At 35.8% G+C, this 27,083-nt stretch overlaps 1 protein-coding gene, 2 long non-coding RNA genes and 1 pseudogene across 4 annotated transcripts; 1 reads left to right on the plus strand and 3 right to left on the minus strand.

The window, feature by feature from the left end:
- Nucleotides 1-126: 126 nt before the first annotated feature.
- Nucleotides 127-4,148, minus strand: sh2d1aa (SH2 domain containing 1A duplicate a). Its single transcript, XM_052556224.1, has 3 exons — nucleotides 3,901-4,148; nucleotides 1,904-1,967; nucleotides 127-1,076 (listed from the first exon to the last, which is right to left on the minus strand). The coding sequence occupies exons 1-3, from the start codon at nucleotides 4,035-4,037 to the stop codon at nucleotides 957-959; spliced, it is 321 nt and encodes a 106-aa protein (XP_052412184.1). The 5' UTR covers nucleotides 4,038-4,148; the 3' UTR covers nucleotides 127-956.
- A 1,404-nt stretch (nucleotides 4,149-5,552) lies between these two features.
- On the minus strand, nucleotides 5,553-27,083 carry LOC127958202 (butyrophilin-like protein 2; annotated as a pseudogene).
- Nucleotides 9,243-10,211, plus strand: LOC127957605 (uncharacterized). Its single transcript, XR_008153820.1, has 5 exons — nucleotides 9,243-9,346; nucleotides 9,433-9,529; nucleotides 9,663-9,727; nucleotides 9,821-10,032; nucleotides 10,121-10,211. It is a non-coding gene; the product is annotated as an uncharacterized LOC127957605 (long non-coding RNA).
- LOC127957604 (uncharacterized) lies at nucleotides 15,622-19,202 on the minus strand. Of its 2 annotated transcripts, none has more exons than XR_008153818.1 (4): nucleotides 18,706-19,202; nucleotides 17,129-17,332; nucleotides 16,920-17,003; nucleotides 15,622-16,283 (listed from the first exon to the last, which is right to left on the minus strand). It is a non-coding gene; the product is annotated as an uncharacterized LOC127957604 (long non-coding RNA). The 2 variants fall into 2 exon arrangements; XR_008153819.1 differs by having other exon boundaries at nucleotides 18,696-19,202.

Below are 27,083 nucleotides of genomic sequence, written 5' to 3' on the forward strand. Positions count from 1 at the left end.
GTATTTGCACAGGATGGATGAAGCACATGATTTCCTTTATATGCATTATTTGCACCTTTTTTTCCCCTTCTCATTTGTTTCTCAAACCAGCAGAGCATTCAAACACTGAAGAATTTATATCAATATTCTTGGAAGAAAAAGTAAATTATGCATATAATTTTGTTGGTTAAATTTTCAACATCAAAGGGGCTCTAAATTCCCTTACACGCAAGACCAATTTATGTTTTTTTTTAATTATTATTATTAATGTGATAGTATTATTGCAGGAATTGTGATGCTCAATTAAGTTTAATGAAAAAATGTGAGCACAAAACAGTTGTTTCTTGTTCAATTTCCAGTCGTATCTTCTAAAACAACTTTTAAACAGAAACACTTGGTTAGCAAACCCTTTTCTAGACTGAAAACAAGATAGCAATCAAGCTAAGAACAGATCTGACATTTAGTTCAAGGCCTACTTCTCTCATGGGTTCATTGTATCTGTAGTGATCTGTAACTGGCTGTATTTGTGTTGCTGATACTATCTGAGGTGAGGATTACAGAATGTATAGTTAACATGAGACGATTATTCATAAACAACAACAAAAAAAGGAAAAAATCTCAAATTAAAGTCTACATAAAAACTGAAGTATACAAGGTGTGTACTGTAACAGAGGTGGACAATTATTTAAAGTTCCCCTATTATGGATTTTTGAAAATTCATTACCCATAATAGGGGCACTTTATACTAGATTATTTGCAACTGCTTCTGTATTCATTTGATTATAAATGTAGCAGCCGTATTGCTTCAAAAGAAGAATCTAATACACTTAAATATACTTTTAAAATTTTTTACAATTTACAGCATTTATAACATTTCCAGTTTACCCCTTGTATAAAGAGACCCCAGAGAAGATACTCTTGCACACATCTACGGCATGTGAAACTGCTCTGATGTGTTTGTTTTGGCTTGTGTGCTATTATTTCACTCTGTTTACAGGATACAAAAGTGGAACAGAGATGCCTTGGTCTGGGATCTTGAAGGCAGCAATAAGGTTGCCAACTTTCCTAAAGAGCCTTTCCTTCATCCCAGGAGCCACCTAGAGAGAGAGAGAGAGAGAGAGAGAGAGAGAGAAAACAGAATTTCTCAAAAATATTCTTCCTGTAAAGAGGCAAAGGGCAATATGCTTTACTGTAAAAGTGTACAATTTAATAATGGTTATAATGATGACGCAAAATGTTAAGGTGGTTCTTCCATTTCCGTTGAGCCAGTTTGTTTCTTTTTATAGAAATATTTGTGAGATATTTTGCTGGTGTGGCTGGTGGTTGATGCTGATCTTTTACAGGAAGCACAATGAAGGCAGATAAAACAAAATGTAAAGCTTATCCACACTGATATAAACTGTGGCAATGCCCGTTTAAAACGGTTTAAAGATGCCATTCTAATGTTATAAGATACTTGATCTTTAATTATTGTGGATGATTGGACTTCAGTCTAAACTATTTTGGGTTATGAACCAAAATGCAAATGTTTCTCGACATCTCTGGGGTGTGTTTACAAGTTGCACATCCTGCCATTTCCTTGGTGTGTTCAAAACGAGATGTGGGTGATGCTGAAAAATAACAGATGTATATGGCGATTCTCTGGCTGTTCATTTGTGTGGTGTGCGGCTATAAATACGTGCAACACACTGACCACAGAGAGAAAAAAAATCTGCTGTGCACTGCTACAGTAAATAGTCTAGTGCTTCTCTTCTTGTTTCAAAAGTATCAGAGTCATTAATGTACTACCAGAAGTAGTCACAGTAAACATACTGTACTGTATTCCGAACATCAAACAAAACATATGCCAAGACAGAAGTATGCATTTATATTAAGACATTAATATTCAGGTTTCAAGCACAAAGGTCCAAAAATCTATTCGTACCTCTATTGTCCAGAGGCCATCCTTTCGTTTGAACACTCTGTAGGTGTAAACCCATCCATCACACCTGAAGATTTACACACAGTCATAATGTTATTCGCAGCACAGTATTTAAATTTGGAACCACCCTGTTTGAGTTTCCAAACTCAGTCCTGGAGGGCTGGTGTCCAGCAGAATTTAGCTCCAACTTGCTTCAACACACCTGCCTGGAAGTTTCAAGTAGACACTGATTGGCTGATTCAGGTGTGTTTAATTAGAGTTGGAGCTAAACTCTGCAGGACAGTGGACCCCTGTTTGGACACCCCTGACTAAAGTAAACTATTTGAGATACCTGTTTTATCTTTTTTATTTTTTAAAGATTAGTTCTGTAATGACACCTGGTATTAAATTTATAAGTGCAGATCATTAAAACAATCTTTAAAAAATTTCACATTTTACAAAAACACTGTAGAACTACGGATTATCTTTAATTCAATATGCATAATTCTGACTGGTCACTCTGCTCATCCCGGTGATGAATCCGGCACTACTTTCATATCACAACAACACAAATCTACTTAACTACAACTACTCTCGTTTCATACAAATGCACATTACTCCATCTTGAGTCTCAGTTATTGTATTAAAAAAGTAACCTCATAGTGTCTGAGTATCGGTTTTACTGTATTTTTGTACTAGAGTTCCTCTTATTGTTAGGTCTATTGTTTTTAGGCATTATACATCATGTAAGATTATATAATTAAAAAACTCAGTTCAGTATCTTATGTCCATATTTGTTTATTTGATGAGTAGCTGTGTAATAAAGGTAATATAGGCGCACTGGTTTATCTGCTCGAGCCGGAGGCGTGGGCTGATCTCGAGGCACACGACACTGATACACACAGAGCCTGAAGATACAGTGAAGAATGCAGTCGCCTTCGCCACGTGATCCGTAACATCTCTGTGAAATCTTGTGAGAACTATTTAAATTCGGCGCAGAATTCTGCTAAAGCTACAGATATAATAAAAACACCACTGATGTGGAAACCATGAAAAACATTGTTCAATAAACACAAATCTCCAGCACTTCAAAGCTTTAAGTATTACCCAATTTGAAAATTATTTTTAATTTGACGATTTTTGTTCATCCTTCATATGTTTCACCCATAAATAAAGCTAAACATTTCATAATGTAGGAAAGCAAACAATTATTAAAAAATAAAAAATATATATTACATGGCCACTATAGACGGCTGCAGAGAAGTAGTAGGCCATTTCCACTACCTAATATAGCCTATATATTTTTGTATTCATTAAATTATATTTAGAAATTATGAATGGCAGTAATACAAAGTACATTTTATCAGATGTAGATCAAAATGTTTATTACATCTGTAAGTCGTCTGCTAAAGATCTGGGAAACATCTGCAGCTACTCTGATAAACGCCTCAGAAGCAGTTTTGCATGCTTTCTAATAAATGTCTATTTGACATCTGACAGGAAACATCTTAGAGACGTACTGTAGATGAACAAGCACTCTTAAAAATACATCTTGCATATGTAAATGCAGATATTAGATGTGAGATTAGGGTGAGTGCTTTACTGTCAGGTGCTGGAGCCACCTTCTGTAGAACTTAAAGGCACTAGAGCTGGCGTCCTCAAACGTTAGTCTGGAGACCTACAGTGGTTCTCCAAGTCATGATAGTGTTAGAAGAGTGTTGTCTGTGGTATATGTAAATTTTGAAAAAAGCCACAGCAAAATCAGTTATTTTAGGACGCAAAAATCTGAAAAACAGTTCCGCGAAACCCTGGAGGGACTCCTTAATGTGAAAAAATGTGCTAAAATTGTCAGTCAGTTGCGTTGTATTATTTGTATTTATCATTGTTTTTGCCCTCTATGCCTAAATCAGACCAGACAGTAACACATTTATGGTCACAATAACCCACCAGATGTGCACCACGGCACTATGTTACAGATTATACACCAGTCCAGAGAACACAGATGCAGTAATGTTACTCACAGCACACACACGCAGTAAGACCCCGCTGTGCTCGCGCTGTCTCTGATCAGATAGCTGCCGTCTCTGCCCGCTTTACTCAGGATCTCTTCTGCTTGCCTCTTGCTGATGTGCCCGTGATACTCTGCCAGCTCCTCCATTCTGTCTCACTGCCTCTCACGCACACACACAGAGAGACAGACACCACAAACACCAGAGGTGATCGACCTAGCTGTGAAGGAAGTCAAGAAAAGCTTTGAGTGACTGTCACTGATCTAGGGTCAGCTGCAGATATCTTTTGAACGTTATGCTATTCGTATAGTAAATAAATATTAGTGTAAACAGAATATGCTACTTTAAATGTCGGCATTATTACATATTTTATCAGTTCGAGAGAGATTTCATTAAAGAGCCGTTTTATGGTAGGCTACTCCTACCTCCTGACACTTTATAAGGATTTCTCTACACATAGATTAAATAGTTTGTCTGCTTTAAGATCTTCATAACCGCATTATTTATTACGGATGCATGAAAACACACTTCCTATTCCCAGAAACGTTAATACTTTAGTTTTATTCTCACATTTTAAAATCATATTCCAACATTCGAACTCTCGAATTGGATAATGGTTATGATATAATTTTGCCATGAAGTGAAGTCTGACAAGACTAAGTATTTTATACGCATTTATCCAGTGCACTTACCATTACGAGTGTGAGATGCTGCACTAGACCACTGTGTCCACGCGGGGGCGCTGCAGTCCCGTTATAATGATGCGATCGAGCCTTGTAGCCTCATTTTAGAATTAAATTAGCGTTTAAGACACACTATATGATTAAGTACAGTTGACATGCATTGTAAAGCTATAGAATGAATAGTAATATTATTGCCTGTTTCAGTTCAAGGCGTAGCTAGAAGTAGACAAAATAAAACCCATAACAGTCATGAACATTACATTTATTCATTTAGCTGACGCTTTGGATAAAAGCGACTTACAACTGCTATATATACATGTCAGGGGTCGCATGCCTCTGGAGCAACTAGGGGTTAAGTGTCTTGCTCAGGGAGACATTGGTGTCTCACAGTGGATTCAGACCCGGGTCTCGGGACAAAAGGCAACACCACTATGCCAACACCACCGACATAATTTAAATTCAACAATGATCAGCCATTAGGAGGATGTAGTGCATTTGCTGTTCTATTATCTTGATCTCAATAATGTTTATTTAAACAGTTACTGTATTTCGCCTATAAATAAATAAATAAATAAAGATCCTTTGACCTCAAATACCCCCACCCTCTTTTTTTTTTTTTTTCTTTTTTTTTTTTCTTTTTTCTGATGCACTTTGGATCGCTTTGGATAAAAGGAGTCTACTAAATACATAAATGTAAATTCACTTTATTGGTCTCACACTTAAACCTTAGCCTAGCCACACTGAAAACTCTGTGGGGAGTCAGTATGGCACAGAGATGACTACCTCAAAATTATGACAAGAGTCTGTACTCTGTTATTTGCAAGGCAAAGACTTTACTCATAAATATGAATTATATGTTACATGACGTTTGACCAGTATTGCTGAATTGTTGATTGAAAGGAATATGTTGCTAATCAGCTGGCAACTAAAGAGATTCTACTATTATAAGGCCATGGTCATTTATGAATATTTATAAATAAATGAGAATTTAATCTGCTTTATTTTAGTTTGTGGAAGTAAATATTAGGTAAAGTGTAAATTCATTGTAATCTTCTTCATAATAATATGCCTTATTTAAAGAATACTTAATATGAGGGGAAAAAAGATCTGAAATATTAACTGTAGCTCTGATGAATTTAGGAGATGACATTTAGCATCAACCTGAAATTTCATAACTTTTTTTAGTTATGAAAAGGGATTAGATTTGTCTCTGTCGAAGCACTGAGGATGAGGGTTGAGTCTTAAGTTCATTTTGGTCTCTCTCAACTCCTGCTCAGCTCTTTCCAGCCGTCTGACTTTTTCGAAGTAAGCCTTAATCAACATATCCTGAAGCTCCTGATCAGTGTTCACGTTCATCTCTGAAGAAAAAAAAATTATGTTTACAGTCATGTATTAATATTCAGTTGTTCCTGTATCTGCCAGAATCATCTGTTCTTGGGTATAACCTTTCATGAACATTTTTTCTAATTGCACTCACCAGCCATTAGAGCAGATTTATCCATTTTGTTTGTCTCCTCTTCGATCCATATTTTGTCTATCTGTAAGGTGAAGAGTTATACAAACTAGATTTGAAAACTAATTTCTTCATTTCATTTTTATTTTTGTTCTTTTATGAGACTAAGACATAATATGAACTTTATTTTTTATAATAATTTTTTTATTTAACAAATTAAAATGTATAATGTTAATTCTATTGTTTTATTAATGTCACGTTTAAGCCATATTTATTCTTGACATATCTGGTGATAACTATATCAGACAGCCTTCATTAATATATATTCCAGTCGAACCACATTTGAAGGAGCAGTGTGGTCATTTTAAATGAATTAACATCGAGGCTTTCTTACCTCAAACAGCATTAGCTGAATAGTTTGGCCTTGAAATGTTGGTGACTGACTCACAGGTTGGACTTCAGTTTTTATCCTCACTAAGAAGATGATAACTCAAGCGTGAATAGGTTTGTGTAAAATCTGTTTTTAGATACCTCACCCAACTACACTAAGTCATTTAGTATTGGGCTTCTTTAAGCGGCACTGCTAGAAAACATTAAAAATGGATCCTATGATCCAGTGGTTTCAGTTTACTTCATTCTGACAAAAAAATGTTAATTCACACTCTGGTTTGATAGAATGGACTCACCTCCTATTGTAATCCAACCCGTTCTCATCAGTCTGCGTATAAATAACACGACTTTACACTTTCTATTTGCGTGTAATGCATACGCCAAATGCCATTTTTGCGTGCATATGATACGCCAATCCTTCCCATTAATTTCGGTGGAGAGCAGATGCGTCCAAATAACACGCATCATCTTCAGCGGCAGTGACGTCACTAGCGAGGCTCGTTCAGTTCACCTGATGCGCGTACACCTTCAAACAGGTAAGCAAGGGTAAATATATTTTTGTATTCTTCTTTTTGTAATGATATCACGTGGTTAAGCGTATTGTTTTAATTATTTCAGTATTTCTGCATCACGTTAGACAGGGCCGTGTTTTTAAAGGGCAGTTTATGCTCCAATTATGGGTCAGTGGGCTGCTCAGCTAGCCTACCATTGTCATTAGCCTAAGCTAACCTGTACTGTTTATAGACCTGTTGCAGTTTTAAATACATTTATGATTTGACATATGGGTCTTCAGCTTTTAGACATGACTAATACAAGCACAACAAAGCACCCAACCCAATATCGCGTGATAATCGTGATCGTGTAAAAAGTCCACACATTTAGCATATTTTTACAATACTAGCCTAACTTTTGCTTGACCACGTCATGTGTAGCCAATACACACACAGTAACTACAGCATATTTACCATGCTTCTCCTACTGTAACCGTAGTTTTACTCTGGACTTTGTAACGCACATAACCACGACATTTACTATGGGTTTACCATAGTAACCATAGTTTTACTCTGGTATTTGTATTTACTAACACACAATAACCACAACATTTACTATGGGTTTACCATAGTAACCATAGTTTTACTCTGGTATTTGTAGTTACTAATACACAATAACCACAAATTTACTATGGGTTTACCATAGTAACCATAGTTTTACTCTGGTATTTGTATTTACTAACACACATTAACCACAAATTTACTATGGGTTTACCATAGTAACCATAGTTTTACTCTGGTATTTGTATTTACTAACACACAATAACCACAACATTTACTATGGGTTTACCATAGTAACCATAGTTTTACTCTGGTATTTGTATTTACTAACACACAATAACCACAACATTTACTTTGGGTTTACCATAGTAACCATAGTTTTACTCTGGTATTTGTAGTTACTAACACACAATAACCACGACATTTACTATGGGTTTACCATAGTAACCATAGTTTTACTCTGGTATTTGTAGTTACTAACACACAATAACCACGACATTTACTATGGGTTTACCATAGTAACCATAGTTTTACTCTGGTATTTGTATTTACTAACACACAATAACCACAGCACTTACCAGGATTTTACCACAGTAACTGTTTTTACTCTACACTATTTGTAAAGCACAGTAACCACTAAGTTTGCCATGCCTTTAATATCTTTTTGTGATGTAATTGTAATTCAGTGTTTTTTCTGTCTTGCAGTTACGTCGGATTACATACTCCACAACAACCTGTAATCCAGCAGATCTTTAAAGAAGCCATCTCTTGTAAAATCTCTCTCTCTCTCTCTCTCTCTCTCGCTCTGCTAGAATTAACAGGGAACTTCAACTCCACGCTCCCAATGCTGATATTGAAGAAGCTGTCAAGGGGGCTGAACAAGTCCTTCAAAGGATCAACCCTTCACAGGTAATGTTGAAGACTCTTAGTTATAACTGATTTGCTTTAATGAACGCATCCTTATATTATGTGTTAATCAAATATTTTGGTCACAGATCATTTTAACACACTGTCTCAACATGTTTATATTTCAGGAAGGCCTGTCATGAGATTTGAATTTGACCATCTTGTGCATTTATGAAGAAGACCAAAAGCTGCGAAGGCAAACACTTCCAATGGTACGTCAGATACATTTTTCTCAGCATTTGATGTTTCTTAAATTTTGGTTCACTTAGCCCATCAGGAAGAACACTCAACAAAGAGCATGTTGTAGTAGTAATAATTCATCCAATAATCATATTATATTGCACAAGCTTACTTGTACAAAATTCTACAACTTTTACTCCTACTGCTGTTATTGGCCATTACCACAGCTCCCATCAGATTGTGCCCATTTATATCATGAAGTTTAAATGAAGTCCATTGTATTCTTTATTAATCTTTACAAATTGGTGCCGCCTCTTCCTGTTTCAACAGTACATGATATCTGTCCACACCTCATAGTCTGCCTTTCTTTCTATGGTGATGTTACTGAACACATCTGTCTTAGAAGCAAGAGAATGGAAATCCTAGTTTAACTTTTCAAGTGCTACACATCAGATCTTCAATGAATTTGGGCAATCAGATCACTTAAAGTTGTTCACACAAAGACCAATAACTATAATGAGAAGTATTTTAGCATCCACACCAACAGACAGTACTGTTCTCTTAAATCTCTTAAATGTTCCCCTCATTCTGTTAAATTTATACACAAAATTCTGCCTTTCTCTGCCTTTTTCACTTCATCTTCATGCTGTAGTCCCTCACTCACACATTCTTTTATGCTCTGTTGTAAGGCAGAAACTGAGAGTTTGCATGATGGCATTTTCTCAGACGTTGAATCTGATGTGTACAGATGAACTCAGGAGCCTACTAGAGTTGCCAAGGAACTTGTGCTTGAAGTATATAATGATATCTGCTTTATTTATATTTTTAAACAACAATAATGATTAAACATGGGGTCAATAAATATTTTCTTGTTTTACAGCTGAAGACCAGAAACGCAAAGAAAATCAGTCAAACCAGTCCTAAAGAAATGAGGAATGAACATGGACTTCTTGTGCCCCAAAAGAAAAGACAGAAAGGTGAAAAGTTTCACATTTCAATTTGTATGTCTGAATTCAATGCAGTTATGTGTGGTACAACATTGATGTTGATCTCTCAAAAGACTTTTCAAGTCCGCAGTTATAGTTTTTCACATATACATCTTTTTTATAGCTCCTAAAATGAGCAAATAAGCTGTGCATCATCTCTGTAATTTGGGAAGGAAATGACTGAATATGGTGAGTACTGACACCTGCAACTGTATTCACCAACACTATTACTCTAGAATGGTTATTGCTGACTTATTGTTTTGTTTGTTTGTTTGAATTAAGATGAAGCCAATTGATGAAGATATCAATTGAATGGCCACCGAGTGCATCACTGCTACCTGAACCCATCAGTTATCTTCTGTGAAGACTGCATTCACAAACCGCTCTACTGCGACAGCTCAGATGTTACGGCCTGCAAAGTAAACATCACAGCTAAACAACGAGAGCTAGTTGTGGTGGGATTCTTTTGGCCAATATCCCCAACAAGAATCAATGTTAAGTCCAGTGCAACACTTATAAATAAAAATACAATATATTGTTTATTGATTTACCATAACCTAAATACATGTTTTGGCCCTCCAGGACATCTAGACCAGGTGGAGTGTGAGGAGGACCGTCAGAGACTCCAGCCAGCCGAGCCATGGATTGCTCTCACTGTTACCATCAGGCAGACTTCACAGAACCTACACCAGCAGACAGTGAGACAAGTTCCTTTCACAGGCAATCAGACTGAACTGAACTCATACCAGTAAAACCATACACACCCCACCAACCTCATATGCCCTGCACTCTTATCAGTTATGCTGACTGGACTCAATATTATTATGCACCCTGACATTCTGTTTGCACTAATTCATACCGTGCTTTACTGCAGAGATGTATGTGTACTGTGATTATTATTGTTTTCAATTCATGCTCTTTGTATAGCATAATTTTTAACATATATTGTTATCTACCTGAATTGAGTCCCTTATATATGTGTGTTGCATATATATATATATATATTCAGAATTTGTATTTCATATATATTCATGAATTAATTCATTTGTCATCCATACTGTCACGCTGCAGTCTGCACCCAAGACTTTCATCACCTGTATACTTGTGTTCATTGTATTTTGACAAAGATATTTGATTTAAATTAGTTACATGTCTTTTGTTCATCAGTTGTGCTGTAGGGTGCTGCATAACAACTGCAAAAAAAAATGTATGACATGGAAGATTATGATATGTCCAGGACATGGACAAGCAAGAAGAGGAAGAAAAGCAGGAGAGCTCTAAAAACTTGATGTGATTCTTTGGGGCTCAAGACATTTCACCATGCATGCATTTGCATGGTTTCATCTGATTAGAAAAACATGGTTTTAACATAACCCATTTTTAATATTGTTAAAAATTGTATATCATTTGTCTTAATACACTACTTTAGTTGTCTTTATGTTGTATCCTCCAGTAAAGTACTGCACATGGTGTTGGATAATAAAGTAGGGTGAATATTCTATATTAAGAATGGTGTTTGGTAAATACACCATTTAATTTTGTAAACAATAGTTAAATGTGTTTTAATTAAGAAATGAACATTTGGTTACATTAATGACATTCAGTTAGATGAAGGGCAGGCTGAAAGCTGCATTAGAAGATACTGCATGGACTATAATGCTGCAGGAATTTCATGTACAACTGAAGGTGATGGACAAGGGAAAGATCAACATGAATCCAGTACTGTATAATAAGCAAGATGAGCATGCACATTACTGATGTTTAGTACCCGAGGAGGACAAATATGAGGAGTATTTTACACAGAGACACAAATTAGCTCTTAATATTATGATTCTTTGCATTGCATGAATTGTATGGCTTTGCACTATAAACTACAGACTCTCTGTACCTTGTCTTAATGAATGACACATTGACACTGTGAAAGTACAATGAAGTGTCACAGTATGTATTGGTTGTTTAAATTGGTGTCTTTGTTTACTTCAATATTCAAATTCAATATTTGGAGCCTATTCCAAATAGGCACTGATGTATATTTTTATGGTTCTATTCTTATTCTAAGATAAACATGACTTACAACTTACATATTGGCAATTTGTTGAAAAGAAAAACTTAAAAATTATGACTCAGCACAGTCTGTTGTCCATGATGAGAAAAGGTATGTGTATGTTTTACTGCCCTTCCATCTTCAAGGGCCCAGTAGAGTCCCCTAGAAGAGCAAAAAAATTTAAATTTCAAATGGCTGTAAATCAAAGTCTGATTATAGTGTCAAAGAAAAAATTGGCAGGACAACTACTTATGCTATGCTAATTAAATAATGTTGGACAGAGTTTTCAATCATATATGGAAAGGTGGTATAAAGGTGTTTAAAAAAGTGCACTTAGTAAAATATCGAATTTCAGCCTGCCTCTTAAATATGTCATTAATGTTTGCACAATGAACATGTTTAGATTACCCTTTGTTAAACAAGATTGCATTTTCCCATTTTTTTAATTATTCAACATTTTAAACTACATTACCCATAAGTCTCTGCCATTCTATCGTTTGAACGCGAGTAATATTAGCGCTGGTATTTGGAGTTTATTGGAGTTGTGCTTAGGGTTAGGGTTACGATTTCGGTAAAGAGGTAATTTCTCACGACATAGCAACACTGCATTGTTAACTGAAGGTGTTACTGACGTAATAATTACAGTCAAACGGACTTTGCAACATTAAGCGGTTTATAATTTGGGTTAAAAGATAGTCCAGTCACAGCGAGTTCTGCGAGAGCCAAGCAGCAGGGGTTCAGATAAAAAATCGGCAGCTGGCAGCAGGAAGTGGCTGCCATTGACAGCCGGAAGGCAGTAACTGACAGCCGGAAGGCAGTAACTGGCAGCCGGATGGTAGGCGGGACCTGCCGATCGGTGGGAGCCAATCAGTATCGACCAACGTGGGCGCAACCAATCAGATATAACTGCACCCAAACGCTTCAGTAATGGTTGCGATTGATCAAACGGTAAGTTCAGAAATTGGTCATCGGAGTAATTAATGTTTTTTTTTGCGTTGTAAGTTTGATTTTAATTGTTATCTTGGTGAACGACTTGGTAGACTTGGTGCCTACTTTGGTTTAATTGTTCAATAAAATCTAATTAGTGGTAGCAACGTTGTTTGTGTACCTTGTTTGGGGCCTACCGTTTGACGTAAGTTACCATTAAATTTGAACGTTTGTTAGCGTGTTAACAGTCTATTGAATAATATAAAAGAATGTTGTTTGACTGGAATGATAGAAGATAAATGTGCAACACTAACCATATATTTTTGCATGTTAAGTCTTTCAGGAGATTGTGTGATATACATTAACTTAAGAGTTCTTAAAAGAAGAATCCCTTTTTTTTTTACACTATTGAGGTGTGTTTTCTCTAATACTATGCATGTGCAGAACTGTTCTGTGTACCAGTTGAAGTTGTAAGCATGTGAATGCACAACAATTAATTTTTTTTTTTTTTTTTTTTTTTTTAACTATAATTTTTACATTGAAGTAGCTTTTGTAAACATGCATCTAGAAAAGAAAAAAAAAAAAACATTACTGATGTGTATCTTGAGACAAAACCATGGCATTGACACCTTTTTTTTTTTTTTGTAATACCCAATAGTTGCCAGATGCTGTCCTGTTGGAAATTCTTCTTTACGTGATCCTGGAGGAGGGTGATGCTACAATATTAAGTCTGTCTTTGGTTTGTTCCAAATTCAGAAGTCTGCTGTACTGTATACAGACTCCTTTCGAAAGAGGGCACAATCCAGCTGGCTTGACTGAGTATTTTCTTTTACATATTTGATTAGAGGTTTAAAAAGGTGCCATAACATTACATTTCTCAGTTGCCATGTCTGAATGTTTATCTTTGTAATAATGCTGTTTTCATACTCCTCATCTCAATATACAGGTGGAACAAAATGGAGAACAAGTCTAAGCCATGTCAGGAATTCAACAAAATGTACACCCTGCAGACACTGCGACGAGGTTTACATCAACTGCTTACCAGGTGTGCAAATTATGCATGAAAATGTAATCACTGCTCTGTACATGATGACAAGATGCAATGGGAATAATCATTAATATGGCTGTGCATGCATGTCTACTGTTAATAAAGCAATTTAGGTATTAATGTCACCATTTTCTTATGAATAATAAAATGCAGCAGCTAGAGTTCTTCCTAGAATCAGGAAGTATGACCGGATTAGCCCAGTTCTGTAAACACTGCACTGGCTCCCTATCAAACATCGTATAGATATTAACATCTTCAATTATATTAATCTGTTTCTTTTTTATTCGGAGGTCACTGCAGTCACGCGGATCGAGTACGTATCCAGACCAGATGGTGGATCGCACCTAGAAAGGACCTCTACAGCCCTGAAAGACAGCGGAGACCAGGACAACTAGAGCCCCAGATACAGATCCCCTGTAAAGACCTTGTTTTTACTCCATTTTGTCACCGGTGGAGTTTTGGTTCCTTGTCGCCTCTGGCTTGCTTTGTTGTGGTCACTTCATTTACAGCGATCTCATTGACATGATTGCAAATGATTCCACAGATACTATTTAAACTGAACCGAGCTGAAGGATGACTTCACTGAATTCAATGATAAACTGCCTTTTAAACTGACTACAAACTGAGTTTACTAATGTCCTTCTGCATTATTGACTGACACACTATTTTCCTATTTAATACTGTAAAGTTGCTTTGCTTTGATCTGTATTATTAAAAGCACTATATAAATAAACAATGCTTGACTTGACCATGTTGCAAGAGGAAAATGAGGAGAGATGCACATCCACCCTGGGTTTTACAGTGATTGGTGCAAGATGCTGGAGAAGTAACTCCATCAGAACTCCTCAGTTCTGATCTAAGAGTCTTGAAAATCCCTCCGGATTGTTGTTAGTGATTCTGATTGATATTTTAGTCTGCTTGCTTACTGGATATATTTTATACTGTTTACATTGTAAAGCACTGACTTTGACAACTTACTAACCCAGTTACAAATTTAAAAGCTACTTTATACTAGATATATATATATATATAGTTGTTTCTTGAAATACTACAAATATAACCGCAAATTATGATTTTAAATAAAGGTCTCTGAGACTTCTCTCTTTTCAGTCATTTGTGTATATAGCCTATAATAAATATACAACATACACCCAGTAAGTGCCACTCTCGTATATAAATAAATATAAATACAAATTGTTTTATTTCACACAAACAATGATACATGCATGCATAAACATTCAGCTGGAAATTAACGTTTAGCAAAATGATCTTATTTCTTTGTTTATATTTGATCAATATTTTAAATCAAATAATATACAATACTGACCTTTATACTTATTTTAAAAAGTATTAAACATAATCATAAGCGTATATAATTATTTATTTGTCTTGTTGCCGCCGGCAGCCTCCTCCAATTTCCGGGTATTAGCGACAGCTGCCATCCGGTTTTATTGGCAGCCACTTCCTGCTGCCAGTGACAGCCACTTCCTGCTGACAGCTGCCGATTTTTCGCTGAACCCCCTCTCGAGCCAAGGGAACGTCAAAGCCAATGGCAACCCAGTTGAGCAGAGGCGTCACACTAACTTGTACATATATGGTCATTTATGCCGGGAGCTTCCGGGTTCCTGTAGTGAATGGACAGAAGCTGCAGTTACCCTTATGCAGCAAGAAATACGTTGATTAAAGGTGTTTTTTTGTTTTGTGTTTTAACGAGGGTATAATGATTCCCATTGTATTGAATAGGCTACATTGTTTACACTAATATTAGTGTACAGTACTTAAACTCAAAAGTTTGCATATACTGTGTGAAAAATAAATGTCAAAATGTTTTATTTGCTTAAAAAAACACCTCTGAAGATTATTTAAACACAATATTTTTCTACTACTCAATTTTCCTTCTGTAATATTTACAATGTATTTATAGTGTATTAAAGGTAAACAATTTATCACATCTACGTTTCATGGAAATGGACCCTAAAAACTTGCCATTCTTAGATCCACCAGTTGAACTATAGGAATAGAAAACAAACAAACAAACATCATCATGACATCAATCACTCATTGTCTAGTCATTTTACAGTGTTTATTGATATGTCAAACTTTTCGCAGATAAACATAGTGCCCAGAACAGTCTCTCTCCAGTTTATTCCACTATGAAAAAAAAGAAAAGTTGATAAAAAAAAAAAAAAATGCATAGAGGTAACTAAGTGAAAACAAACAAACAAAATTGCAACAGAAACTCCCTTCAAAAAACATAAGTTTAATATTCAAAAATAAAAAGGGAATTTGTTTACAGAAATCCTGACAAAAGATGCCAAAGAATAATCAAGGCTACAGTTGAAAATATATTGTTTTCTTCCCTTTATCAACCAAATAGGCAAAAATGATTAAGAACAATGCTCCAATATTTTACAATTATCACCTTTAAAAACATATATCCTGTAATCATTGTTTGCTTCTATTGTGAATAAATGCAAAACAAATAAATGGTTAATAATAATAATAATTATTATGAGTATATATATATATACAGGAGTGCTTATAGTAGAGATTGGAGTGATGAATGTAGAGGAAAAATGAATACAAGCAGAAATGCTAAGACTGGAGGTTGGCAGTAAAGGACTGAGAGCAGATGTGTCACACAAGAGAGGAAGATCTGGAAGCTTTTGAATGGGCTGATATTGTGAAGAGTTGATGAAGAATGATTAAGTAATCTGTGAGAAATCCTGCAAGAAGAAACAAAGATAATTTATCACATTATGAACAACAAAAACACTGACAACAACAAATGGCAGAATACAACATACTGTAACTGCAGTGTGCATAGCAGTAATTGTACAGTATTGTCTGTTGGTGTGGATGCTAAAATACTTCTCATTATAGTTATTGGTCTTTGTGTGAACAACTTTAAGTGATCTGATTGCCCAAATTCATTGAAGATCTGATGTGTAGCACTTGAAAAGTTAAACTAGGATTTCCATTCTCTTGCTTCTAAGACAGATGTGTTCAGTAACATCACCATAGAAAGAAAGGCAGACTATGAGGTGTGGACAGATATCATGTACTGTTGAAACAGGAAGAGGCGGCACCAATTTGTAAAGATTAATAAAGAATACAATGGACTTCATTTAAACTTCATGATATAAATGGGCACAATCTGATGGGAGCTGTGGTAATGGCCAATAACAGCAGTAGGAGTAAAAGTTGTAGAATTTTGTACAAGTAAGCTTGTGCAATATAATATGATTATTGGATGAATTATTACTACTACAACATGCTCTTTGTTGAGTGTTCTTCCTGATGGGCTAAGTGAACCAAAATTTAAGAAACATCAAATGCTGAGAAAAATGTATCTGACGTACCATTGGAAGTGTTTGCCTTCGCAGCTTTTGGTCTTCTTCATAAATGCACAAGATGGTCAAATTCAAATCTCATGACAGGCCTTCCTGAAATATAAACATGTTGAGACAGTGTGTTAAAATGATCTGTGACCAAAATATTTGATTAACACATAATATAAGGATGCGTTCATTAAAGCAAATCAGTTATAACTAAGAGTCTTCAACATTACCTGTGAAGGGTTGATCCTTTGAAGGACTTGTTCAGCCCCCTTGACAGCTTCTTCAATATCAGCATTGGGAGCGTGGAGTTGAAGTTCCCTGTTAATTCTAGCAGAGCGAGAGAGAGAGAGAGAGAGAGAGAGATTTTACAAGAGATGGCTTCTTTAAAGATCTGCTGGATTACAGGTTGTTGTGGAGTATGTAATCCGACGTAACTGCAAGACAGAAAAAACACTGAATTACAATTACATCACAAAAAGATATTAAAGGCATGGCAAACTTAGTGGTTACTGTGCTTTACAAATAGTGTAGAGTAAAAACAGTTACTGTGGTAAAATCCTGGTAAGTGCTGTGGTTATTGTGTGTTAGTAAATACAAATACCAGAGTAAAACTATGGTTACTATGGTAAACCCATAGTAAATGTCGTGGTTATTGTGTGTTAGTAACTACAAATACCAGAGTAAAACTATGGTTACTATGGTAAACCCATAGTAAATGTCGTGGTTATTGTGTGTTAGTAAATACAAATACCAGAGTAAAACTATGGTTACTATGGTAAACCCAAAGTAAATGTTGTGGTTATTGTGTGTTAGTAAATACAAATACCAGAGTAAAACTATGGTTACTATGGTAAACCCATAGTAAATGTTGTGGTTATTGTGTGTTAGTAAATACAAATACCAGAGTAAAACTATGGTTACTATGGTAAACCCATAGTAAATGTTGTGGTTATTGTGTGTTAGTAAATACAAATACCAGAGTAAAACTATGGTTACTATGGTAAACCCATAGTAAATGTTGTGGTTATTGTGTGTTAGTAAATACAAATACCAGAGTAAAACTATGGTTACTATGGTAAACCCATAGTAAATGTCGTGGTTATTGTGTGTTAGTAAATACAAATACCAGAGTAAAACTATGGTTACTATGGTAAACCCATAGTAAATGTTGTGGTTATTGTGTGTTAGTAAATACAAATACCAGAGTAAAACTATGGTTACTATGGTAAACCCATAGTAAATGTTGTGGTTATTGTGTGTTAGTAAATACAAATACCAGAGTAAAACTATGGTTACTATGGTAAACCCATAGTAAATGTCGTGGTTATGTGCGTTACAAAGTCCAGAGTAAAACTACGGTTACAGTAGGAGAAGCATGGTAAATATGCTGTAGTTACTGTGTGTGTATTGGCTACACATGACGTGGTCAAGCAAAAGTTAGGCTAGTATTGTAAAAATATGCTAAATGTGTGGACTTTTTACACGATCACGATTATCACGCGATATTGGGTTGGGTGCTTTGTTGTGCTTGTATTAGTCATGTCTAAAAGCTGAAGACCCATATGTCAAATCATAAATGTATTTAAAACTGCAACAGGTCTATAAACAGTACAGGTTAGCTTAGGCTAATGACAATGGTAGGCTAGCTGAGCAGCCCACTGACCCATAATTGGAGCATAAACTGCCCTTTAAAAACACGGCCCTGTCTAACGTGATGCAGAAATACTGAAATAATTAAAACAATACGCTTAACCACGTGATATCATTACAAAAAGAAGAATACAAAAATATATTTACCCTTGCTTACCTGTTTGAAGGTGTACGCGCATCAGGTGAACTGAACGAGCCTCGCTAGTGACGTCACTGCCGCTGAAGATGATGCGTGTTATTTGGACGCATCTGCTCTCCACCGAAATTAATGGGAAGGATTGGCGTATCATATGCACGCAAAAATGGCATTTGGCGTATGCATTACACGCAAATAGAAAGTGTAAAGTCGTGTTATTTATACGCAGACTGATGAGAACGGGTTGGGCAATGACTATACTTTGGAATTTTTTTGCAGTCCACTTAGAATTCAACATGGAAATCATTTTTGTCTATTATTGGCATTGATTGTTTTGAAATTCAAATGGTACTTACATGCCTGTGTTTTTATTTCTGTAATAAATATGGCTTTCAAGCCAACAGTTAATTTGGAGGATATTGATGGTTTATTGCAGGTATGTTGTTTACATGAGAAAATCTGTGTTACAAGTTAAACAAAAATTCCAATAAACAATCATATTTTGAATTTAAATAGTTTCTTTGTCTTGAGTTTACATTAATTATTTACATTTGATTTTACATTTACATATCCAAAAAGTTTCAGTCTTTTAATTGCGATTAATCGCGATTAATTTAAAAAAATTGTGCGATTAATTTGTTAATTTTTTTTAATCGATTGACAGCACTAATATATATATATATATATATATATATATATATATATATATATATATATATATATATATGAATGCATTGTAAGTCGCTTTAGATTAAAACGTCTACTAAATGTAGGTGCAAAGTTTCCTTACTTTAGCAAAGGAAAACCAGTCTCCTCTTGGCTTATACAAAATCCTCCGACATTCTTCTTTACAAATCCTCATTTTGTACTTGTAATTAGTGACCATTGTTTTATATTCGATCTTTCTGCTGCGTTTCCACTTGTGCAATTCTGAGTGGCGCATGCTCAACACTAACCTCATATGTCATCCTCCCGGAGCTACTTCCGTGTACAACAGTGAGCGCAAGCTACATTAAAGTGATTATTAAGTTTTGAATGTGGATATTTCTCTTACAAAAAAATGCGTAGATTCACTCTAGCAGGCATTTGTTCACTCCAAGTAGTTTTTTTTATTTTTATGGATGAGCGCTTTTATTTAACTTTATTTAACCCGCTGAGTGCCATTAAACAGCTTGAAAAACCAAAGACAAATTTTTTTAAATAATTCGGACTATATTTGTTTGAAAGAAGAAAGTCATATACACCTAGGATGACTTGAGGGTGAGTAATTTATGGGCTAATCTTCCTTTAGTTGTGAACTACCCTTTAAGTCATAATAATCATAATAATATGTTATAGCAATTTTGTATTTTAAAGAGAAAGAGATATCTAAAGAAATATCAGAAGAGAGCTGATTAGTGCAGTTTGTCTTTTGATTCTTTCAAAACCGAATTCAAAAAGTCTAGTTTAACATTACTGAAATCAAAAGATAATTTACTACTAATATTGTGAAGGTAGAGGTTATATTCTCTTACCTCATGTAGCATTGACATGACTTGACTTGATGAAACATTTCGATCTTGGTATATTGGTGATTGATTCACAGTTTGGACACCAGGATTTATCCTCACTAAGGAGAACAGGTGTTACTCATTACCTTTTGCAGATGTATTCTTTGATACTTAACCTTATGGACCTTTGATGATTTCCAAAGTGCTTTTGCTATTAAAAATCTTAAATAATTCTGATGATTACTGGTTGTGTTTTTCAGAGAATCATACTATTCGTGTAGAATAGCGTTTCAAATGAATGTTCTAGTGAGAGGTTTTAAAAGTATACGAGTATGAATATGAGGTGTGGTAAGTTGTTATTATATACACTGTAACAAAGTAAACCTGTCTTACTTTAAGACCTATTGTTACCAAAGAGTTATTTTGGGTCCAGGCAACATTTTTTTCTTTGCAAATGATACAAAGGAGCTGCAAGCTCAGCTAAATGCGGAATTAACTTATGGTACCATTGAATCAGGCCAAAGAACCTCTGTAATGAAGAAAGAGCACAAGGAATGGGATAGGTGGTAATAGCAGCTGTCTTTTCTGGGTCCACCTCTACCCCTTTTCCTGAAACCACATGGCCTAAGAATCGTAGCCCAGTCTTGAGAAAATGGCTTTTTTTTTTAAATTCAGGGTTAAGTTTGCATTATGGAGTCTACAAAAGAATGTTTCAAGATCTCGCAGATGTGCTGTTTAGATGGTGAGTACACATTGATATCATCAATGTACACAAAACATATACTGCCTCTCAACTCTCCCAATACTCTCTCCATAAGCCTCTGGAAAGTAGCTCCTGCATTTTTAAGGCCGAAAGGTATAGTACAAAAATTATATAGGCCAAAGGTGGTAATAAATGCAGTCTTGTCCCGGCTACAGTTCTCCATTTCCACTTGTCAATATCCCAATTTCAAATCCAGAGTGCTAAAATATTGGGCTCCATGCATAGATTCTAGAATATCATGAATAAGAGGCATATGATATGCATCTTGAGGTGTTTTGGTATTTAAACGCCTATAGTCAACACAAAATTGTAGGCTTTGATCTGGTTTAGGCACAAGCACAACTGGAGAAGCCCAAGAAGATTGTGAAGGCTCAATAACTCCATATTGGAGCATCCTTTCAATCTCTTCTCGCATGACTTCCTTCTTTAGAGGTGAGACTCCATAAGCTCTGCACCTTGCTGGAATAATATCTGTGGTTATGATCTGATGAGTGGCCACATTGGTTTTCCCCAACTTATCAGAACAGAGATATGGCCATGCCTGCAAAAGCTGTTGTATCCCCTCAGGATATTTATGCAGCCCATCATCCTTGATTGATGACACCAACCCAGTTAGTGGCTCAATCACTTCTGAATCAAGGGGTAAAGCCATATACACATTAGCTACCTTTTCCCTCTGCTGGCTCCACAATTGCCTTCCTAGTGGCTGGTGTAGAAAGAGAAACACTGCCATTCGTCCATTCACACCTAGTTTGTAACTATGTTCCCCCACCTGAAACCGTACTCCAGTTTGACTTAAGAAATCTTTCTACCATTGATCCAACTTTAACTAACTGCTCCACAGTATGCACAGCACCTCTTTAACTTCCCACAAGAAAAGGGTTACAGTTATTCAGAATTTTTTGAACCACATCTTCTTCCTGAAGGTCAGCTTTCCACTTCAAGCACAATGCCCTATAGTCATAGGCAAAATCTCGAATGCATTGATCTGGACCCTGGATCATATCTTTAAGCTGTTCCTCCACCTCAATGAGGTAATCCGTGGGAAGGAATGCCCCCCAAAAAAACCTTTTAAACTCAACCCAATTATGGTTTTGTTCCTTTCTGCCAGCAACCAACTCCTGGTAGGGCCAGTAAGAACCACATTTAAAGTGGCAACCAGTTCGATGTCTGACAAGAGTCTGAGTGTCAAAAAAATGTTCACCATGCTCCACAAACTCCATTACATCATGTGTTCCTCTAATTTCTCCAAACCGAGGAAATTCTAAATTTATTGGAGGTTTAGCATAGGAAGCCGCTGGTACAGCTACAGTCATTCTCTCACTATTTGAACGGACCATTCCAATTGAAAAACGGGCCTTGGGAGTGCTGGTGTTCATGATGCGAGCAACTACCTTTTCCCACTGCTCATCCTGCCTTCGAAGACACTCTATAACTCCTTGTTCATGTTTAACCAAAGAACTTTGCATAAAATTTTCCACCGTCTTCAAAACGTTGATTCATTGCATCTCTGCAAACAGCTTCATAGTTCAATGCACTCTCATTAGTTGTGCGAAGATTTTCTTTCAAGGTATTGATTTCAGCGCATAATGCCTGGACTGACTGAGCTAGACTTGATGTTTCAGAAGTCCTTCTTCCCATATTACTCACTACAGGAGTCACAACTGGTGGAGCATCATCCTCATTGTCTTCAGTTGGACTGTCAATATAAATTCCACTTAATAAGGAGCTTATCTCCACTACCGATGGAGATCATGGATGTCGGTACGTGTCTCTAAATGGAGCAGGCTCCACAGGAAGGGACTCTGCTACACCCACATTTATCTACTGAAAGTACTTCACCCTCTGGATTAGAAGGATCAGTTTCCATTATGAATATAAAACAATATGCCCTTAATGAAATAATAAAGCTGAAAATCAATTAACATTTCACAAGATTTCCACATACTGGCCACCATCTGTAACAAATTAAACCGGTCTTACTTTAAGACCTATTGTTACCACAGAGTTATTTTTTGAAGGGTAATCTTGGTATAAACAGTTTAATCACAATCAATTCAATAAAGAATGTGCAAACCATAAGACTCTTGATGGTGAAAGCATGTATTACTTAACATGTATTCTTCGAAAAACATTGTTCAACCTCACAGCCCAATAAACACTACAATGAGGTACATAATTGATCTGAATCCAAAAAGGCATATCAGTCCAAGAGTCTTATCAAAGCACAGATATCCCAATACCATCTAGTCCACAACAAAGAAATAGTCAAAAAATATATTATAATCCCCACAAAAAGGAAAGAGTAAAAGAGGACAAAAAACTGGTCCAGTCTCATCCAAGTTCTCTTTTTAAGGATCTCTAGATCCCACCTGCAAGGCTCCAGGAAAAGGGAAAAATAATCCACAAATTATCCCCTTCTGAGAAAACATCCTTGTTCTTTGAGATTTAGGCCTCAAAACCTCAATCCAAGTACTCCTCCAAACAATGACCCGATATATCTTAAAGCCATGGTGCTGGCCCTCGTCAGAGCAAGCCATTTTCCAGACCCTTTGTTTGTCAGCCTCTCCAAGCTCCCTCCCTCACTCCATGTGCCATCACCCCTTAAAAAACCCCAAAATGGCCACCCCTTTTCTTCCTTCACCCGGGCCTTTTAGAATAAAAGTCCCTCATATTCCAACTCAATATATCATCTTCCCCTATCCACAAAACAAATAATATAGACACATGTAAATAACCTTAACAAAACAAAACAATTATCACTGCATTATTAGAAATGTTTGAATTGATTTAAACATCTGAAATTGACATTATTTATTTATTTTGTGGCGGTGTCACAACACTACTAACCTCTAACTGTTACCTTCTCTCTTCTGTCTTTACTGCTGACCTGACAATGGTAATTTCCGATATCTGACGGCCTGAAGTTTTTCAGTCGTAAGGACACATTTCCTTTTCTAAGCTTGTGAGTGAACAGACTCACTCTGTCCTTGAACAAAACCCCTTCAGTCACCTGCCTGTCCTTATACAGGCAAACACAAGCTGTATCAGTAGACCAGCTGATCTCCAGGTCAACTGCACTGATTTCAGGAGACAAGTAACATGGAATGATCAAATCAGACCCCAAAGAAACCTCTGGTTCTTCTGATGTACTGGGAACTAAAAGCTGAAAATTCTCTGTGAGGAAAAGATTGAAAGATTGACTCATTCTTATTGTACATTGACACCAAAGAAATATATGAATATATAAACGATTTTAAACTTACCGTCTCTCAAGTCTTCCTTCTTGGAATTCCAAATTGAGATGAAAGCAAATACCCAAATATTTTTTTGTCATTTCTAAGTTTAATATTTAAAGTCTTTATTAAATTATAAAACTTTTATTTATTTCTTTATTTATTTATTCATTAACTAGTCACATATACTATTAATGTGTACAGTTACCTCTTGCTGGCTCTTGTTTGATTCATTTTTATATGAAGCTTGGCTAAAAACTACACAGCAAATAAAGAAAGAGAAAAAAGAGTGCTATTTCAAAAATAAAGTTCATGCATTAAACATAATATGAGAGACGTGTGCAAAATAAAACAATCTAAATCTCCATACCGTATGTAAATATGCATATAAAGGGAGAACATTGTAATCTATGACAAGTAATAAAGATTTATAATAATGCTCTTTTAAAGTAGACACAGTATTACCAACATTATTTATATTTATAGAGAACTTATTTTGTATCTTACAAAGTAATTTTTAAAACGCCATATGACAAAAATAATTTTGACACTTTCTAAATAACAATGCACAAATGATTTCAAGGTAGCTTACTTCTGCTTTTGGTGCCAGTTCTGTTATCCTAATTTAGATCAGAACAAATTAAGTTTTATTAACTGATGTAGCCTACTCTCAAAACACACACAATATGCATAAATAATGCTGTAGTTTATTAAAGTGCACACATACCCCAGGCAGCCTGTTGTGTTGAAGGTTTTGATGTGATGGCACAACCTGTGGTGTTAATTCTATGAACAGAAAAATATAAAATAAAAAAAAGTTTAAAAACAAATATTATTTTAAATGCTAGTTTTTATATATGCAATGTAAACATTAAAAATTACAATGAGTAAATGATTTCCAAAACATACCGTTTCTTCCTTCCTATGCCTGTCATGATTCTGCCTTCATGTCCTGACTTTTCTCTAGTCTTGAGGCAGGATCATGACAGACCCGTGTTTTGTGTCTTGTGCCTTGTCTTTGGGCCATGTGCTTGTGTTGTCTCGTTCCCTTGTCCGCCCCCCTTGTTATCCTAGTTGTCGTGATTGCCTTACCTGTGCCACCTGTTGTGTCTTGATTAGTTCTCCTATTTAGATCCCCTAGTGTGCAGTGTCTTTTGTCGGTTCTTTGTGATTGTTCCACATTGTGATATGTGTTTCTACATGTTCCTGTGATATAGTGTTACTCGGTGTTGCTCTTGGAAGAAGACGTTGTGAGACCTGTTATTGTTTATTTGTAGTTAGTGTTCTTGTGTTTTGAGTCTTCGTTTATCGTGTCTACCCAGTCTTGTTATTTAGTATCTGCCCTATTCATTGTTTTCCCCCTCGTGGGTTTTGATTTCCCCTTTTTGTTGAGAATAAAACCTGTGTTTTGTGCATTCCTGTCTGCAAGTGAGTTCCTCCTTACCCTCCACATGACAGTGCCACACACCAGACACATGTTTTAGGTTCAAGGAAACAATCCAAAATCAATCCCCATACAGGTACAATGTCAAGAATGAATAAACAAGAAACTCTTGATGTGTTGATGAGTTTTGCAGCGCAGCAAGGGCAATGGTTATTATCTCTCTGTATGTAGCATATAGCCTACTATTGAAAATTTAGACCTTTTCTTTTTCACATTTTTCAATGTCACTTTTCAATCACACTCTTCTAACCTAAGATGAAGTCATTATGTTCATTAACAATGTGAGACAAATATAATGTAATTTAATGTAAAATTATATAAGTGGTATGGCAGGATTATAAACAGCACTGCTTTTCTTGTACAGTGTGCGACCTTATTTAAAATTCTTCTTCTGAATCTTGCAACTGACTAATATTTCCTTAATATTTAACAATATGCATTAATGATGTGCTGCAATGCATCTATTGGTGACATACAGTATGAACTGGCCAAACGAAAGGCCTTATTTCCTTTCTCCAGTGGTTGTAATTTATCTAAACTTTGTAATATATATATATATATACTGTGTGTACATGCATCTCAAATGCTATGGCTATTGAATCAGGTAACACAATGTATCTTCCAGACAGTTTTGTCCCTTTTGATCATAGAGGTTTCTGCCTCTACATTGTCATGTATATTTTATGCTATATAGTATGTTATTTAAAAAAAAAATGGTGTCATCTTACCACTGTAAAGAAGCGCTGGTCCTTAGAGATGGCAGAGACTGCATATGTCATCAAATAAGATTGTTAATTAGATGCTATTCACTGAAGTTCATTAAATGTATTTATTAATATAGGTATCTTTGGAAATGCACACAACCATATTCCTAATCCTGGGTGCAGTTATTAATTACTCACCTTCTTCGGCCACATTTACTGTTATCTGCTGTGTTTCATTTCTACTGGAGACTCGGCACATGTAAACTCCCAGTTCTGACTCTCTGAAGTCTGCCACTCTTAAGGACACATTCCCTTTCTTCAGGTCATTAATGAACAGACTCGCTCTGCCCTCATAGTCAACACCCGCTGTCATCTCTCTGTTCTTATAGGTGCAAATACAAGACCTCTCACTAAATCAAGTAATCTCCATGTCAACGGCACTGAGTGCAGGAGACAAGTGACATGACACAGTGAGAGTAGATCGCGAATTAATCTTTACTCTTTTACCACTTTCAGGAATAACAAGCTGAAAGTCATCTGTGAGGGAAAAGAGACACGGAGAGATTAAAAATATCATTTGTGATGTATGTTTATAGAACACACACACATACACTGTAGGAATGACCTACAATTATAACAACATAAGATGTTTTAAACTTTCACAATTCACACAGTCCACATTTGATTAACAGCTGAACAAAACAATGAAGGAAGCAGATGTGAATTATTTGAAGAGAACTTACAGCCACTTCTCGCTGCCAT

Source organism: Carassius gibelio, chromosome B5, assembly GCF_023724105.1.
Source record: "Carassius gibelio isolate Cgi1373 ecotype wild population from Czech Republic chromosome B5, carGib1.2-hapl.c, whole genome shotgun sequence".
NCBI lineage: Eukaryota > Metazoa > Chordata > Actinopteri > Cypriniformes > Cyprinidae > Carassius > Carassius gibelio.

Coding starts and splice junctions, on each gene's coding strand:
- sh2d1aa (XM_052556224.1), bottom strand. CDS start 4,037: ATGGAGGAGCTGGCAGAGTATCACGGGCACATCAGCAAGAGGCAAGCA. Junction 1,968..3,900: donor TCTTACTGCGTGTGTGTGCT/GTGAGTAACATT, acceptor GTAAATCTTCAG/GTGTGATGGATGGGTTTACA. Junction 1,077..1,903: donor ATGGCCTCTGGACAATAGAG/GTACGAATAGAT, acceptor CTCTCTCTCTAG/GTGGCTCCTGGGATGAAGGA.